The sequence below is a fragment of the Lipomyces oligophaga genome (assembly GCF_038497815.1).
Source record: "Lipomyces oligophaga strain CBS 7107 unplaced genomic scaffold V1516scaffold_1, whole genome shotgun sequence".
NCBI classification, from domain to species: domain Eukaryota; kingdom Fungi; phylum Ascomycota; class Lipomycetes; order Lipomycetales; family Lipomycetaceae; genus Lipomyces; species [Lipomyces] oligophaga.
The window spans coordinates 298,221-313,862 of NW_027117785.1; the positions used below are offsets into that span (position 1 = coordinate 298,221).

The window sequence follows — 15,642 nt, forward strand, 5'->3', positions numbered from 1 at the left end:
ACTGTATGTGTAGGCTAAGCCGGTTGGGACCATTGATTTGGCTTCGAAACGGCTTCCAGTCTACCTTTATAAGTCTAAATAGGACTGAAAGATGGTATTGCATAATAATAAATGGGATCGTCGAGCAACAAAACGGTACAACAAGAAGCACGGGATTGTTACCAAGTCAAATCGGGCTGGAAGTCCTGGCCAAGAGCGAGGCGTGAGCTCGTCCGATAGAGATTCCAGTGAATGTTCAGAAGAGGATAGCGGCGAAGATCTCGAAGAGCAGAACTTCGAGGAAAGCAAATCTGAGGAGGCTGCGGAGTTAGAATTAGACCCAAAACTGTCTATACCTCTGGAAAATCCAGGAGCTCTAGATGCTAAACCACGACGTCGACGGAAGAATTTACCGTCTAATGCATGGAGATACGCCGAGATCCAGGATGACGACGGTGAAGTGAGTCAAGATTATTCGGGAATTTTATCCTCAGAAAGTGCTGTCAAAGGTCTATCGAAGTATTTAGCCAATTCTGGTTTAGATGATGGGCGACCTTCAAGGTCTACAGATTTTGTTGATTTGCAGCCCGATACTTTCGAGTCGGATTTGCATACTGGCGGTGACTGGAAATCCAAGGACCGCAAAATTATCTACTATAATCCTGCCGATGACAGCAATGAATTTGTGAAATTCCAAGCGAAGATTGACAAATTTCAATTCGCCGATCGAGTTAAGGAACGATATCTATCTGCCGACCGACGCGAGCAGGAGCAAGAGCTAGCTCGACTGAAGAGACTGCCCAAATCCGTAGCACATTCTGCAATGAAGTCTCGAATTGCTAGTATGATTGATAAAAAGCAGAATAAGGCTGCCCTAGATGAGCAGTTTGATGAGTTTTGGGCAGAAATGAATGATAAGGACTCAGAAATTACTGGATCTGCTACGCAAGTTGAGTTTACGGGCACACCAGTTGCTCTTGGCAATTTAGCCTCTCCATCTTCAAATCAGACCGCTAAATCTACAGACTCATCTAGTTGGAACCGTTCAGCTGCACAGCCTAACCAGAAACCATCTACACACTTACCTAGGAATACTCATACTCCTGACGATGACGATGTCTTGCTCGACGCACTTCTCAATGCAAAATAATTTAATCATAAGTACGATGGAATTTTGTCTCGAATACTGTTGCAATAATATTTTTCAAATTAAACATCGAGTGTATCTAGAAGTCAGCTTAGCTATCGCTGATACAAACTGTAGATTGTATGGTGCAGTTGTCCCTGTGCAGTTGCTCCCGCCGGACAAATAATAAAAAACTATTTGTGATTTGCTTGATTTGCGTGTTTACTTACTCTGAGTCTGAATCTGGCAATATTCTGTGTTTTCTGCACTGTGATAGTAATATTTGACTCTTAATTGTGTATTATTCTTTTCTATTCGAATTTATTAGTCTTATAGGTACGTAATTCGCCGCCTCATAGCTTCTTTTCGAATTTTCTATACGATCGGTTTCCCGATTCCAAGTCGGTGCAATTCCTGAACCATACTAATTTCGATTTTAGAAATACTATATACTATTACTCGAAATGTTGGACATCCAAATGTTTTTGGAAGACAAGGGTGGCAATCCAGAAGCTATTCGCAAATCGCAGGCTGCCCGTGGTGCTTCGGTCGAGCTTGTCGATGAAATCATCAACGAGTACAAAGAATGGACAAAAAGTGAGTATCCGAAAGGCATTACAGAAAAGTCGATTAACAACTCCATAGTCCGCTTTGAGCTCGATGAAATCAATAAGTCCCAGAACAAGCTTCAGAAAGAGATTGCTCTCAAGTACAAAGTATGATGTATTATCGTGCCGGTAGACTAATAACTAATATTCTCAGGCTAAAGAAGATGCTTCGGGACTCCTCAAAGCAAAAGAGGAACTCAGCGCAAAGAAAGCTGACCTGGTCAAGAGAGAGACCGAGGCCGATTCGCAACTTCGGGCAAAGGTTTATACCGTTGGAAACATTGTTCACGAGTCTGTTCCTGTCAGTATGGATGAGGTATGGAATTCTTATACACGATTTGAGAATTATATTAACACGAACAGGCTGATAATTCGCTTGTCCGGACTTGGTGTCCTGAAGGTGTCACTGTAGAGAAACGTGATTGTCTTTCCCACCACGAGGTTTTGACGAGAATTGATGGCTACGATCCTGAGCGGGGAGCCAAGCTCTCTGGTCACCGTGGGTTTTTCCTGCGCAACTATGGCGTCTTTTTGAACCAAGCGCTCATCAACTATGGACTTTCGTTCCTTGTTGGCAAGGGATATGATGCTTTGCAAGCACCCGTCATGATGAACAAGGATGTTATGGCCAAGACTGCCCAGTTGTCCGAATTTGATGAAGAACTTTACAAAGTGCTTGACGGACAGGACGAGAAGTATCTTATAGCGACGTCTGAGCAACCTATTTCAGCGTACCATTCTGATGAATGGTTTGAGCAGCCTGCCCAGCAGCTTCCCAAGAGGTAAACAGGATGGTTCTGTCAAAGATAGACGTAACTAACTCTGGATAGATATGTTGGATATAGCTCGTGTTTCCGCCGTGAGGCTGGGTCACACGGCAAGGACGCATGGGGTATTTTCCGTGTACATGCTTTTGAAAAGATAGAGCAGTTTGTCATTACTGAGCCCGAGAAGTCCTGGGAGGAGTTTGAAAGAATGATCGCACATTCGGAAGAGTTTTACCAATCCCTCAAGCTTCCTTACCGAATTGTCGGCATTGTGTCTGGAGAGTTGAACAACGCTGCAGCAAAGAAATACGATCTCGAAGCGTGGTTCCCATTTCAGGGAGAGTATAAGGAGTTAGTCAGCTGTTCAAATTGTACGGATTATCAGTCTCGTAATCTTGAGATCAGATGCGGAATCAAAAAACTGAATCAGCGGGAGAAGGTTTATGTGCACTGTCTGAATTCGACTTTGACTGCAACCGAGAGAACATTGTGCTGTATTCTTGAAAACTATCAAACGGAAGATGTATGTATTTTGCAAATAGATGTCGATGAACCGGATGGTTTACTAATATATAATTCTAGGGTTTCAAAGTTCCTGAGGTGTTGCGGAAATGGATTCCTGGCGAGCCGGAGTTCATTCCGTTTGTTAAGGAACTTCCAAAAGATACGACTTCGCAGAAGAGAAAGTAAACTAATGGTCTGAATTTTCGAGAATGATGGAGGTTGCTCAAGTTTGATCATCTCAAAATTCTTTTTAATTCCCGTTGCTCATTTATGTAGTTTCCTTTTGGTAGCTTTATACCATTCCAATTGATTTACTTATTCTAAAAAAATGATTCCATCTTAAATCCCTAGCAGTTAATGAGAACTGACATCCAAATAGGACTTTATCCAATTCAACGATGACTCCACAACATAGACATCGCGGTCGCGCTGATTTGAGAGCATGATTTCCTGCTGGGAACGGAGAGAGATTGTGCTAGAATTATTATTACCGACCTGGTGGGAGTTCGTGCTGATCTTGCCATATTTGTCTAATTTCCGGCTTTTCAAATATGATGTCAAAATGGAAAGGAATGATGCCCGATTGCTGTCCCCGATGTAGTTCACGTCACTAATGACGCGACGGAGAAAAGTCCATACAGCCTCGTGACCAGGTCCTATGGAGGTCGCATATTGGATCGCTTCGGAAACACAAGAAAGTAAAAGCTTATTGTCGACCAGAGGAGAATACCGGATTTTATGGGAAAAATAGTTTGGTGAGGCTGTCCCGTGGAAGCTAGAACTTGTGTTGCGTGTGTTTTGGACGTAGTAAAATAAAATCCATTGAAAATAGCCCCATGCAGATGTATCCGCTGCATGAGCAAACGCCCATTTCTGTACTTTACGGACAATTGATTCTAGATATTGCTTGCTGAACACTGACGAATAGTACATGGCTGCTGGACTAGACAACAGGGAACTGAACAAGTCTGTGAATAGCCATCGTGCAAAGTTCCAGGCGTAGTAGTTTAAAGGGTGATGTTCCGCAGAAATGAATACAGTTTGTAACTCGATCCGACAAAGCGATTCAATATATTTAACTTTTTCCTTATATTGAAATTCCTTTTCGGCCATTTTGATGCGTTGCAGAACAAGATATCTATGGTAATTCCAGATCAACGGCGACTTGGTATGGTGCTGCAAACGCGAGTCGACCAGCATATTCGTCAGCCGATATTCAAGCGAGAGCGGGGCTATTTTTGGATGATGATTCAATAATCTCTTCCTGACTGCTCGTTAAAAATGTGTGTTATCTCGTCAAAGCTTATGAACATACCGAGCATTGACGGCTGTGAGATTCTCGCTGCCAATCAATATCAGCACTATCGACGTTCTCGATACTTCCAAAGCTTCCTCAGCCGTCCAAGAGTTCTCTGAAAATTAAGTCAATTGATAGCTAAAACATAGAGTATTATCCAAAACTCATACGTTTGACTAATTCGTAGAATCTCTGTCGCGCATACCCAAACGCAATGATCAGCGCGTCCTTAGGAATTCCAACAACTTGTTCAGACCGTATAACCAAAAACGGTAGACACGCAGAATTGTATGCAAAATCGGAGGTTTTCAATCCTTTATCATACGCGTCGATCTGATTGCGCGCGTCCAGCGGAAGAACTTTGAGGACTTCAAGCTCACGTCTGATCTAGTCAGTGCCTATCTCGATGTCATCGATTCCTAGATGACCGAGAACGGTGTCAACTCACATCTGCGGATTTGTCAAGCATTTATAAAGCTTTATGCAGTATTCTTTCCCGCTCATTTTGTTTTTCTTTAGTCGTTTTCATTCCGTTCGTTTAGCCTTCAAAAGCTCTGCTTCTTGAATGCTCTTCAAGTTACGATCGAACTTTCAAGACACGCACGTGAGACTCATCTCACGTGGACAGGGCAAGGTCTACGCGTCGAAGCGGGTTCTTGCTAGAGGTAGGAGGAGACAGAACTGAAATCGGCGAAAGAGCAAAAAAAGAGGGCAGAGACCAAAGAAAATTCGGAAACATTGTGAAAGACTAGATAATAGGATCTTGAGCATTTCTGTCACACTAATAATGTCTTTGGTGACAGCACCATCGCACGCAGACACGTTAGAGGTGCCTCCCGTGAAGCGCAAACGTGGACGGCCGCGAAAGGTACCTATTGATCCTACGGCAGAAGTTCCGGCATCAAAGCCCGCTGAGACGCAAGTAAAAATTAATCATGGGTCGGATGACAGTCAGGAAGAAGGAAACTCGGACGACGACGATGATGACGACCAGGACCGCGACCCTGACTATAGACGTCCCGGATCACCGTCAGGAGTGCGACGGTCTTCGAGAAGGACAAAATCAAGGATATCTTATGCTTCTCTAACTAAAGATGATGATGATGAGGAAGAGGAATCTGAGAGATTACACATAAAGCGTGGACGACCGCCGACACTGGATAAACCTCACGAGTTCCGAATAAAGGCAGTGATGAGAGCTCTACGTCGAGCCCGAATAGGCAATCGCATACTTTATCTTCCCTTTGAGCGACTTCCTGATGTGCGAGAATATCCAGAATACTATCAAGTGATTAAGAATCCCATTGCATTGGATTCTATCATGGTATGCATATACGCGAGCATTTATAAGTCAGAATATATTAACCAAACGAATGCAGAAAAAAATCAAGCGCAGAGAGTACCCTGCTGTTGACGAATTTCTCCGGGATCTCCAACTCATGTTTAAAAATGCAAAGGACTTTAACGATCCTTCGTCGCTGATTTACCGCAGCACAGCAACGCTCGAGAAACACGTGTTTAATGTCGCCGAGGAGGAGATCATGAAACCAGACTCTGCATATCAAACAGCACACACGCACTCAGTTTACGGTCAACGGATCCGGCTCGATGGAATTGATTATAATGGTGAAACATACCGCGTCGGCGATTGGGTACATATTCTAAACAGAAATGACGCTTCGAGGCCAATTGTAGGCCAAATATTTCGTACTTGGCAGACGTCCGACGATCGTAGATGGATCAATGCTTGCTGGTACTATCGGCCCGAACAGACGGTCCATCGTTCCGATAGACTGTTCTATGAGCAAGAGGTGGTCAAGTCTAGTCAGTACCGAGACCATCCCATTGAGGACGTGATCGACAAGTGCTACGTGCAATACGTGACTAAATATCAACGAGGACGGCCAGTCGGATTCTCAGATGATAGTGTCTATTGCTGCGAATATCGGTACAATGAGAGCGAGAAAACCTTCAACAAAATCAAGACCTGGCGTGCATGTCACCCCGATGAAGTCCGTTCGTTCGACTACGAGATGGACTTGTTTCCTTCACCGCGCATTCTACGCAAAGTTTCCTCGCCAATATTGCATCTTTTGCCTCCGAATGCACGAGATGATGGTCCGGTTCCTGATGCTGTTCCAGGCCTTGACAAAAGTTATCCTCCTCCTGTCGGTGCCGTCTACAAAAGACCACCAGACCCTCTTGCTCACGAGTCGCCCGCTCCCGAATTGCTTACCTCTCAGAACAGTGTACGAAACCCTCTACTGTCAGGCCCCGCTGGAGGAACACAGCATGGAATGCACACTTTGATCAATGATCTTTTGCCTGCTATTCCTTCGGACTCGACGACTTTGCCAGCAGCGGCAGCTCCGTCCGTATTGCAAGCTGATTTATCGCTGAATCGCTTTAGCTCATCTTCCGCTCTTGATTCTGTTTCTACTGAAGGATCTTTTGGTACTTTGTCCGCACCTGCGACTCTGCGTCCCGAGTATTCCCGCTACAATTCCGACATGTCCACTCCAGGCACCCCTGGAACTCCCGCAACTCCAGGTACTCCATCTACGCCAATGTATAGCCATCAAGGCTATGGATCTCACACTTCGGCAGCAGCCGCTGCAGCCGCTGCTGCAGCCGCTTATTCAGCGCAACTCATTCGCCCGTCTACAGTTTCACAAGGATATAATCCACCTCCACCTCCACCATCTACATTCACACTTCCAGATTACATTACCGACAAGATCCCGGCGCAGACTGCAGCTTTATTCCAGAAAGACGAGAGTGGGAAACTACTATGGTTCAGTGTGCCTCCGGTTGATACTTGTCACATTTACGTGCTGCCCAACAACCCTTCTAAAGGATTCGTTGGACACTCTGTCGAGTTCCTGTCCCGGCGGAAAAGCATCATGGAAAATAGGAAACGACGCGCTGAACAACGGCAAGCTTTGTTTGCACTTTCAAAAAAAGACAGAGACTGAATGCTCGCCACAGTTATATATTCATTACTTATTTGTATTTTTATGTTGTATTTCTAGGACCAGAATAATTTATCAGAACATTTTAGAAACTATTTAGATCGTCTAATACCTTGACATGCACTACATTTATGGACATTAAATTTTTTGAAAGTACCTGCATATAGAAGTTATTATTCGACCAGAAGCAAAAACGTAGCTCGGGTTACTTATGAATATAATGACAATTAGATCAAGTCCATAGAATTAGATTCAATTGCCATATTTCCACTTGTGAAACTTTGGGTGGAACGACTGCTGAGCTCTTTAAAGGAAAAAATTTCCTGCACGACTTTTTATTCAGTAATCATCCTCAACAGCTGGACCATATCGACACAAATACTCATATCTCTTAGCTGACGATTATACAACCGTATATCGACCTGCAGAAGGACGACCTTCCGATTCCGCAGCAGCAGCGGCAGCTTCCTTCAGCAACCGGGTCAATTCATGCATCGCACTCGAAACATCCACATCAGTCTAATTTCAGATTAATATTAACTACGAGTACTATCTGTTATGTACTGACCTGGCCCTCGACAAGAATATACAGCTTCGGCTCACCATTAGGAGCTGGTGTTTTTCCTGCTGGATAGAAAGTGCCCTTAGTAGTAATAGAAGTACCAGTAGATTCAAGAACCTTCGCAATATTTGCTCTGTTCGTAACAGCCCATCTTGCTTTTTCTAATAACTTATCAGTAAAACTGGAAACTCTTCTACCATCATAATATACTCACGGGGAAAGTCATTTATAACCAGGGTCGCGTAGAACTCTCCGGTATCAGGTCCTTTATTATCGGGAGCAGCACCAGACAATATTCCGGATGAGCGAACGTTAGTTTCAAACGTAGTCGTAGATGATATCTTTGCTCTTTCAATCGCACTTGCCCGCGCCATTGCACTTCTAGTATCAGCAGTAAATCCGGGACGAACTGCTGAAACAACTGAAGGCTCTGATGTCTTACGCTGTACGCCTGATAAAGCAGCGGCAATTTGAGCAGCAGAAACCCCTCCTGGAAGCTCTTCCTCCTCATCTTCGGATTCCGCAATTTCTTCCGCAGGCTCCTCATCTTCACCATATGCTTTGCGTTCAAGCTGGCGAGCAACATTACGGGCCGCGTCAAGTTTATCCAAACCCTTTCCTCCAAAACCTCCATTACCATACCGCTCCTGTCCGGCCTTTACCTTCTCCAGGAACGAATCAGCAAGTTTCTGGACAGGTTCAGGTACAGGTTGCTTACTGTACCGTAAGGCTTTTGAAATCTCAAATGCATCATGCTCTTGAGAGGGGGTTATAAACGTCACAGCGGTTCCCGTATTACCCGCGCGACCTGTTCGTCCAACTCTGTGAACATAGTCTTCAAGATGATTCGGCGAGTCATAATTGATCACTAAACGCAGCTGCTTAACATCGAGACCGCGTGCAGCAACAGATGTAGCAATTAAAATAGGTACCACGCCACTCTTAAAATCAGCAATGGCAGAATCTCGATCATGCTGATCCTTCGCACCGTGAATAGAGAGGCATGGATAGCCCTTAGCCATCAACATCTTTAGTAACATATCTGCACTTTCTTGACGCTCAACAAAAATCAGAGCTCGAGAATCTTCATCTTTATTATACAGATCTCCCAGCAGTTCAAGAGTTCGTACAAATTTTGTGTCGTCCGGTCGGACTTCCACTATTTGAGTAATCTCGGGAGCAACAACACTCCGCGCCCCTACTACTATCTCGACAGGCTTTAGAAGAACCTTTCGGGCTAGTGCTTCCATTTGTTTGGGAAATGTGGCAGAAAAGAGCACTGTCTGTTTATCAGGACGTATATTAGCCATAATTTTCATAACCTGAGGTTCAAAGCCCATGTCGAACATACGGTCTGCTTCATCAAGCGTAACGTATGTCACTCTCTTCAGATTAGTAACTCGACCTGAATTTGCGGAAAGCAAATCGATAATTCTTCCTGGTGTCCCAACAAGAATTTCAGCACCTCGCTTCAGTTCAGCAATCTGATCCTTTATTGGGGAACCTCCATATGCACATACAGCTCGAAGATCTAAAGCTTTTAAGAAAGGTTTACATTCCTTGTGAATCTGAACCGCAAGCTCACGAGTAGGAGTCATTATGAGTCCTACAAATCCGTCGTTACCTTGGACCGGCCGTTGATCTTTAATGTGACGAAACATTGGGAGTAGAAATGCTATTGTTTTCCCACTACCTGTTTTGGCAACACCGATAACATCACGACCAGACATAATGGCGGGAATAGCTTGGGCTTGGATCGACGTAGGCTTCTCATAACCTAATCGGCGGATAACTTCCATGGTTTGAGCGGGAAGTCCGAATAAACTCCATTTTTGAACTGGCTTTGGACAATCAAGGCCCTAAAGCATTGGTTAAAATACATTAATTTTGATGAACCTAAACGACTGTGTAGACACTTACCCTTATCTTGATGTTATCCAACTCCATTCGAAGTTCATCAACCTCTTCCTTGGCCATATTTGCGACTTCGTCGGGCTCAACATAAAACTGTTTTCGGAACGGCTCATATGCAATCTTCGAATGGTCCATTATAGGAATGTCTTTCTTCTTTTTGGATTTCTGAGACATTGCCAATACATCATCCAAATCAATGTCTTCAGCAGCGCCTCTTGGATCATCATCCTCTCCTTCATAGTATTCTCGACCTGACAGGGCGATATCACTCTTGCTACTTGAAATATCTGCATTCAATGAGCTCATGAACATATCTAGAGGATCTACTTCATCATCCTCCGCAGTGGACTTGACGGGTGCCTCCGAACTATTTTCTTCGTGATCAGAACCTTCCAAAGCGTCATCGTAGAATACATCTATTGGATTTTGGGTAGGCACGACATCGTCAGTTGTGCTCGGCTCCATGTCTTCTTCAGCTTTACTAACGGACTTCGATCGCTTCACAATTTCTGGGCTTTGGGAACGTTCATTGGCCCGAGTCGGCCTAGACGTCGCACCATTGCTGTTGCTAGAATTGGCATGTGAATGAGAATCTGGCCGCTTTTCAGACTGGTTCTTCGCGTCTAGCTCATGCTCAGAACCAGAGGTATGCCGAACAGGCGATCGCTCTCTATATTTTGATTCCTCTGGACGAGATCTTTCTCTTTCCCGTTCCCGGTCACGTTCACGATCCTTGCGCAAGTCTTTGTATTTATCTTTGTAGCGATCTCTTGATTTTTCGTAGTCGCGGCTTTGATATCTCTCTGCATCTCTTGCGCGCCTCCGGTCTCGATTATAGTCATCTCGGTATCTGCGCTCGCGATCTCTATCTCTATCTCTGTCTCTGTCTCTGTCACGTTCCCTATCTCTATCACGGTCTCGGTCATCATCGTAGAAGCGCCGTCGCGACCTGTGAAACGAATCACTCATACTTGGATTACAAATATCGCGACTTAATTATAGCCAGCTCGTGAAGTCGCTTATACTTTATTCAGCTTGCTCTGTCGAAGGAAACAAGCTGGTAAAAATCTTGATGCAAAACACATGACATTTCGCGCTTATACATCACGTGTAATAGGGCGTAATTCACAGGCCGACGCGTATGGGGTACCGGGATCAGGACAGAGTTTGTTGTGGTCTGGCACACTCCGCATCGCGTGAATGAATGATCCCATCGCGTTCGGACTAAATATCTACAGTTAGGTAGAGTGTGCAATCTGATTTTCGAATCCTTGTAAAGTTATAGATTTGCGCATTTCTTGTCTATCGGAGACTGGATTTGATAGAATACATCTGTTTTTGGAATCTGGTAAGTAGAGCTGAATCGGCTTGATCGTCGTTATCAAGCCGGATCAGGCAGTAGCTCTCTCTGTACTCTGTCAATCCTACTAACCAGTTTCTTAGATGCGTTGTTATTTATAATTTTCTGTTAAATAATAGCTGCTCGGAAAGCCATTTGCAAACATGATTTCTAATATTGTGCGACCTCTTGCTCGACGTAGCTGGCAAGTAGGCACGACTTTGTCATCTTCTGGTGCTTCAACTGCAAGGACGCTCATTACTGGCTCGTTGATTCGAGGATCTACTTTAATTAATAATTCTGAACCATTGAGTTTGAAAAAGATTGGCCCAGAAACCCGATTTTTTTCGTCTTCGCGCCGCCTTTCTGCTGATCCTCCAAAGGTCCCCAAGTCGAAGAAGCCGAAGGCTAAATCGTCCAAGCCAAAGAAGACCAAACCGAAGGCTGCTAAGAAGGCTAAGAAGGTTAAGAAGAAAAAAGTTGTGGTAAAAAAGGCTCCCAAGAAGAAGAAAATTCCTATTGCTGTGACAAGACAGAAAGCAGAGGCTAAATACCGCTTAGCAATGTACAAGGAACTTCCACTTCGACCTAGAAATGCATGGATTTTATTCATCTCGGATCGCATCAAAGATTCTAATGAAACTCCCACCCGGATCGGCGAAATCGCTGGAGATATTTCTGCGAAATACAAGAATCTATCAGAGCCCGAGATTGCAGCTCTCAAAACTCGGTCTGCTCAGGACAAAATCCGCTATGAAGATGATGTTCAAGTCTTCATCGATAAACATGGAATTAAAGGACTACGGGCTGCCAATGCACACTTAAAGAAGCTCAAGAAAATCCCTGTTCGAGACCCTTTGAAGCCGAAGCGACCCTCCAAACTTACAACCTTCATTACTGAACGCTACACGTATGATGATCCTGGTCTCTCTGGTGTAGAACGCATGAAGGATATGGTTGCAGCCTTCAAGGCAATCTCTGACAGTGAGAAGGAGGTAATTAATTCTAACTTCATTAAACGAGCGAGCACTAATTATTTCAGGAACTTACCGAATTGTATAACCAAAAGTATGAAGCATACAAGAAGGAATACGAGGAATACGTCGCCAAACGCTTTAATCCCACCGTGTAGTTAGATTTTTCTTGCTGTATTCCGGTCTTTATTTTTTAACTGTAGTTTGATCTTCTGCCGCTGTACCCTCAGTCCTTTATGTTTTTGATTTCTGACACTCTCTTCTCTTCTACCTCCAGTGAAAGCCAAGAAAAGCTATCTTTATCTAAGAATTCTTTTAAACTTTTTTTCTATTTGCTACATTATACATTCGTTTCAGAATTTTTTTATTTATATTTTTGTCTGAATTTTATAATAAACCCTGAATTTCTAACTCTTCGGAGTATTCGTACATCCATATTTTACAATTCACTGTCACTTACTACTGTATCAGCTGGTTCCGATTTTGTTTGTTTTTCAAATGCTACCCAAGGACTTCCACATAAACAACCACGCGAAAATGCGTAAGTCCAATTATTAATGCGATTTTCGCGACGAACAGAGGAATCACTACCACCAATACTAGAAACTGAACCACATCTAACACAGCGTCGGCGACGGCTTAAAAAGCGGCTATAATCATCTCCAGAGTGATTGTAGTCCATTAAACACTTTCGGAGTCCATCGAGATCGTTGCTCGATGGATAGTTCGGATCAGGGCTCGAATCTAGCCGTAACCATGATACATCGTAGAAATACAGAGTAGTCATTTCTAATTCAGGCTTTAAGCGATCCAAAAAAACCGTGCGAATCCGAAATGCCGCTTCTCGAAGCTCATCTGGAATTCTCCCGTGAAAAAGCATTGTCTGCTCGACAGTCGCATTCACTAATAGCATAAATTAGGACAGTTACAAGTACTCTAACCGTCAGAAACTTACCTTTATAGTTGCCGCTCTTGAGAAACGCATCGACATCGGTTACAAGACGTTCAAATGAACCTATAGGAATCGGAGCTGATTTTACAATACTATACCATTGACGAAATGCGGGAGATGCGCCTCCTGTTGAAGATTTCTCGCTTGCTCCATTGACATCCGAAAAACGAATAATCATTTGCTCCAAGCCTCGGACTCCCCGAAGAGCATATCGAAGAAGAACACGAGGCATAGATCCTAAAAGCATTACAAGAGCCGCGGTGCCTTCGGTTCCAGATGAAAGATACTCTTCAGGAGAACGAGAGAACTCAAAGATTTCCTGCACAAGATAAACCATGAAGTCAACACACCATTTCGAAAGTCCCAACAGAGAAACCATCATATCACCCTTGAATTTTAGGTCTCCGTTCGGAAGGGCAACTGAACCTTTCAAGCTCAGCATGATAGCAAAAGAAAATAATCGCAAATTCAATGTATACCATGCAACAAGACTTAGAGGTGACCGTTTCCAGCCCTTCTTCATCCCAAGGAATGCCTGCAAACTTAGGAGTTTTTGACAGTTTGTTGAAAGCAATTTATCTACCTGACCTTCACGGGAATAGTCTAGTGAAAATCCAAACGATTTATGAGTCTGATTTATAAAAGTGAAAGCAAAATCTGCGGAGTGCTTACGCATTCGGTCGCAGGCAATCAAAAGTAAATCATCACTAACCATGCCGCTGTAAGATGAAACCGTGTGCCGTTGGGCCAGTGCAACAGCAAGTAGCAGAGAGGATTCACTCTCCGACCCTTCAACTGATAAAGCACTTTGCATATAATGAAGATCTAATACACCTTCAGGAGATAGCGAAACAAAAGCAACCGTATTCGGAGACAAACAGATATTTGAAGAAGCTCGCGCAGAAGGAAAATCGAAACCCACATCGAATAAATTGTTGATTCGCTGCGAATTCAAAGCTGCAGAAAACGGAGTGAAGCTGTCTTGGTCCCGCAACTCTACCGAGCCATCTGCGAAAGCGATCGAAATAGCCGAGTCTGAGTAACGCGAGTCAAAATTAATGATCCGCTTAGGAAAAATATGTGTTTCTTTAAGCTGGAGCAAATCTCCAGGCTCATCAGATGAAACAGTTTTTCGAAGGCCTAAGGCATCGAAATTACTGTGTAAAGAAATAGGAAGGGATACGACCTCTATTTGCTGGACAATTGAGTCAGTGTCAGAAGAATGGATTGCGTGGATAGTTAAACGTGATTCTGGATGTATTGTAGGGGAAACAACTTCTAAATGAGACAGATCGTAGTTGCTTCCTGCTGGACAGTAGAGCTCGTCGATATGTAGACGTTTAGAATGTATCTGAGCAAAAGGACTTTCGGGTACCGAAGCCTCATTAGACTTAAGATTCCATTGAATAGTAATACGGAAAACCTTGAGCACATGACGTGCTTGCGAATAGACTGCAAGTATAAAAGATTCGTCTCGATCAGCACCAAAAGCAGCGATAGAGTAGTATTCTTCAGGAAATAGGTTTGACTCCAAAAACCGCGAGGTCTCTTGGAACTTCACAACGTCGGAGTCTTCGCGTCGCTCGACGGATTGGATCCAGAGATGAATTCGACCATTACGAGAAACTCCAACACAAGCTCCTCTACCACTGACTGGATTTGTAGGACCGAGGGAGCTCAGCTTATGAAGGCTGTAGTGAAACTCATTGTTGTCTTGGCGAGTAGCCGTATTACTCGTAATTGCGACGACCTTGGTGATACTGCACCATTTGAAACCCACCAATTCGTTCGCGAAAACATCTGGAGTTGATGGTGGCTCGTAAATATATCTTCTTACAAGCCGATTGATAGGACCGTCAAAGGAGAAGATCAGTAAACGGCCAGACTGGTCTGTCAGAGCTAGATTGATTCCCTGAGCATCCCAGTCGAGACTTGTGATTGGGAACTGAGAAGTTTGAGATGAGACAATTTCGACGAGCGCTGGCTCAGAAAGTTCCCAGGAGATTCCGTCGACAGATTGAAGAAACGAAGAAAACAACTTAGGCGGAGAAGACAAGCAGCTAGCAGCAGGCGGAACAAATACAATAAGTCCGCTTCGCGACCAGGCAAGAACTCCACTTGCACGGCCTGCGACGGGGGCCATGGCAATGGAAGCTGGACGACAAAACCGAGAAACTTAGTAAACTCAGACAAAGATTGATATTAATACACTAAACCTGCATGCAGCTATTAAAGTACAAAGCAGTAGATCTCGGAAGGATCATTGGTGATCGTTAAAGATCAATTCAGTCGTGATATTTGCAGCCTAAAGGCTCCCACCGTTCGTCGCCAAAGTTGTTCTGGTCTTCCAATCCGCTCTACAGCATTAAAATTACACGTGACATACTGACATATTGGGAGAGGGTTGTGTACCAGAGGAATTCCCAACAGCAGAAAATTTCCGGAAAATTTTGGCTTTGCAGGCGGAACTTGATAACGTAAAATGATCTCTGCTGAGAGTCTTTGCCTGTGTATTGTAATAAATAGTATAGAAATGATTTTTTAAATGCGTAGAGCACGTTTGTTTGCATATAAATAGTAACTAAAAAGCCTAGATAGACTAGTGTCTGTCTCTCTCTTGCGGTAGCACATACCGTGGACAGACCCGA

General features: G+C 43.9%; 7 protein-coding genes across 7 annotated transcripts; 4 read left to right on the plus strand and 3 right to left on the minus strand.

Annotated features, from left to right (window-relative positions):
- Positions 1-29: 29 nt before the first annotated feature.
- Positions 30-1,284, plus strand: V1516DRAFT_667446 (uncharacterized protein). Its single transcript, XM_066920852.1, has one exon. It carries the CDS (start codon positions 92-94, stop codon positions 1,127-1,129), a length of 1,038 nt encoding a protein of 345 aa, XP_066779555.1. The 5' UTR covers positions 30-91; the 3' UTR covers positions 1,130-1,284.
- Positions 1,285-3,350, plus strand: V1516DRAFT_667449 (uncharacterized protein). The gene is made up of 6 exons (XM_066920853.1): positions 1,285-1,702; positions 1,751-1,821; positions 1,868-2,029; positions 2,077-2,495; positions 2,544-3,003; positions 3,063-3,350. The coding sequence occupies exons 1-6, from the start codon at positions 1,570-1,572 to the stop codon at positions 3,168-3,170; spliced, it is 1,353 nt and encodes a 450-aa protein (XP_066779556.1). The 5' UTR covers positions 1,285-1,569; the 3' UTR covers positions 3,171-3,350.
- V1516DRAFT_661454 (uncharacterized protein) lies at positions 3,339-4,785 on the minus strand (the record flags this gene model as incomplete). The annotated part of the gene is made up of 4 exons (XM_066920367.1): positions 3,339-4,248; positions 4,300-4,396; positions 4,452-4,663; positions 4,730-4,785. 4 exons carry the CDS (start codon positions 4,783-4,785, stop codon positions 3,339-3,341), a joined length of 1,275 nt encoding a protein of 424 aa, XP_066779557.1.
- A 37-nt stretch (positions 4,786-4,822) lies between these two features.
- On the plus strand, positions 4,823-7,348 carry V1516DRAFT_667456 (uncharacterized protein). The gene is made up of 2 exons (XM_066920854.1): positions 4,823-5,605; positions 5,661-7,348. Exons 1-2 carry the CDS (start codon positions 5,069-5,071, stop codon positions 7,254-7,256), a joined length of 2,133 nt encoding a protein of 710 aa, XP_066779558.1. The 5' UTR covers positions 4,823-5,068; the 3' UTR covers positions 7,257-7,348.
- Positions 7,349-7,655: 307 nt separating this feature from the next.
- Positions 7,656-10,194, minus strand: V1516DRAFT_618084 (P-loop containing nucleoside triphosphate hydrolase protein; the record flags this gene model as incomplete). Its single annotated transcript, XM_066919391.1, has 4 exons — positions 7,656-7,772; positions 7,822-7,976; positions 8,030-9,674; positions 9,736-10,194. 4 exons carry the CDS (start codon positions 10,192-10,194, stop codon positions 7,656-7,658), a joined length of 2,376 nt encoding a protein of 791 aa, XP_066779559.1.
- Positions 10,195-10,951: 757 nt separating this feature from the next.
- On the plus strand, positions 10,952-12,474 carry V1516DRAFT_667460 (uncharacterized protein). The gene is made up of 2 exons (XM_066920855.1): positions 10,952-12,063; positions 12,111-12,474. Exons 1-2 carry the CDS (start codon positions 11,233-11,235, stop codon positions 12,198-12,200), a joined length of 921 nt encoding a protein of 306 aa, XP_066779560.1. The 5' UTR covers positions 10,952-11,232; the 3' UTR covers positions 12,201-12,474.
- On the minus strand, positions 12,384-15,557 carry V1516DRAFT_705490 (mediator complex, subunit Med16). Its single transcript, XM_066924148.1, has 2 exons — positions 12,998-15,557; positions 12,384-12,945 (listed from the first exon to the last, which is right to left on the minus strand). Exons 1-2 carry the CDS (start codon positions 15,135-15,137, stop codon positions 12,482-12,484), a joined length of 2,604 nt encoding a protein of 867 aa, XP_066779561.1. The 5' UTR covers positions 15,138-15,557; the 3' UTR covers positions 12,384-12,481.
- Between the last annotated feature and the right edge of the window lie 85 nt (positions 15,558-15,642).

Excerpts from the sequence above, each read along its gene's own strand:
- V1516DRAFT_667446 (XM_066920852.1), top strand. The coding sequence starts at position 92 with ATGGTATTGCATAATAATAAATGGGATCGTCGAGCAACAAAACGGTAC.
- V1516DRAFT_667449 (XM_066920853.1), top strand. The coding sequence starts at position 1,570 with ATGTTGGACATCCAAATGTTTTTGGAAGACAAGGGTGGCAATCCAGAA. Across the intron at positions 1,822-1,867 it reads AGATTGCTCTCAAGTACAAA|GCTAAAGAAGATGCTTCGGG; the intron begins GTATGATGTATT and ends TAATATTCTCAG. Across the intron at positions 3,004-3,062 it reads AAAACTATCAAACGGAAGAT|GGTTTCAAAGTTCCTGAGGT; the intron begins GTATGTATTTTG and ends ATATAATTCTAG.
- V1516DRAFT_667456 (XM_066920854.1), top strand. The coding sequence starts at position 5,069 with ATGTCTTTGGTGACAGCACCATCGCACGCAGACACGTTAGAGGTGCCT. Across the intron at positions 5,606-5,660 it reads TTGCATTGGATTCTATCATG|AAAAAAATCAAGCGCAGAGA; the intron begins GTATGCATATAC and ends AAACGAATGCAG.
- V1516DRAFT_667460 (XM_066920855.1), top strand. The coding sequence starts at position 11,233 with ATGATTTCTAATATTGTGCGACCTCTTGCTCGACGTAGCTGGCAAGTA. Across the intron at positions 12,064-12,110 it reads TCTCTGACAGTGAGAAGGAG|GAACTTACCGAATTGTATAA; the intron begins GTAATTAATTCT and ends TAATTATTTCAG.
- V1516DRAFT_705490 (XM_066924148.1), bottom strand. The coding sequence starts at position 15,137 with ATGGCCCCCGTCGCAGGCCGTGCAAGTGGAGTTCTTGCCTGGTCGCGA. Across the intron at positions 12,946-12,997 it reads CAAGAGCGGCAACTATAAAG|TGAATGCGACTGTCGAGCAG; the intron begins GTAAGTTTCTGA and ends TTATGCTATTAG.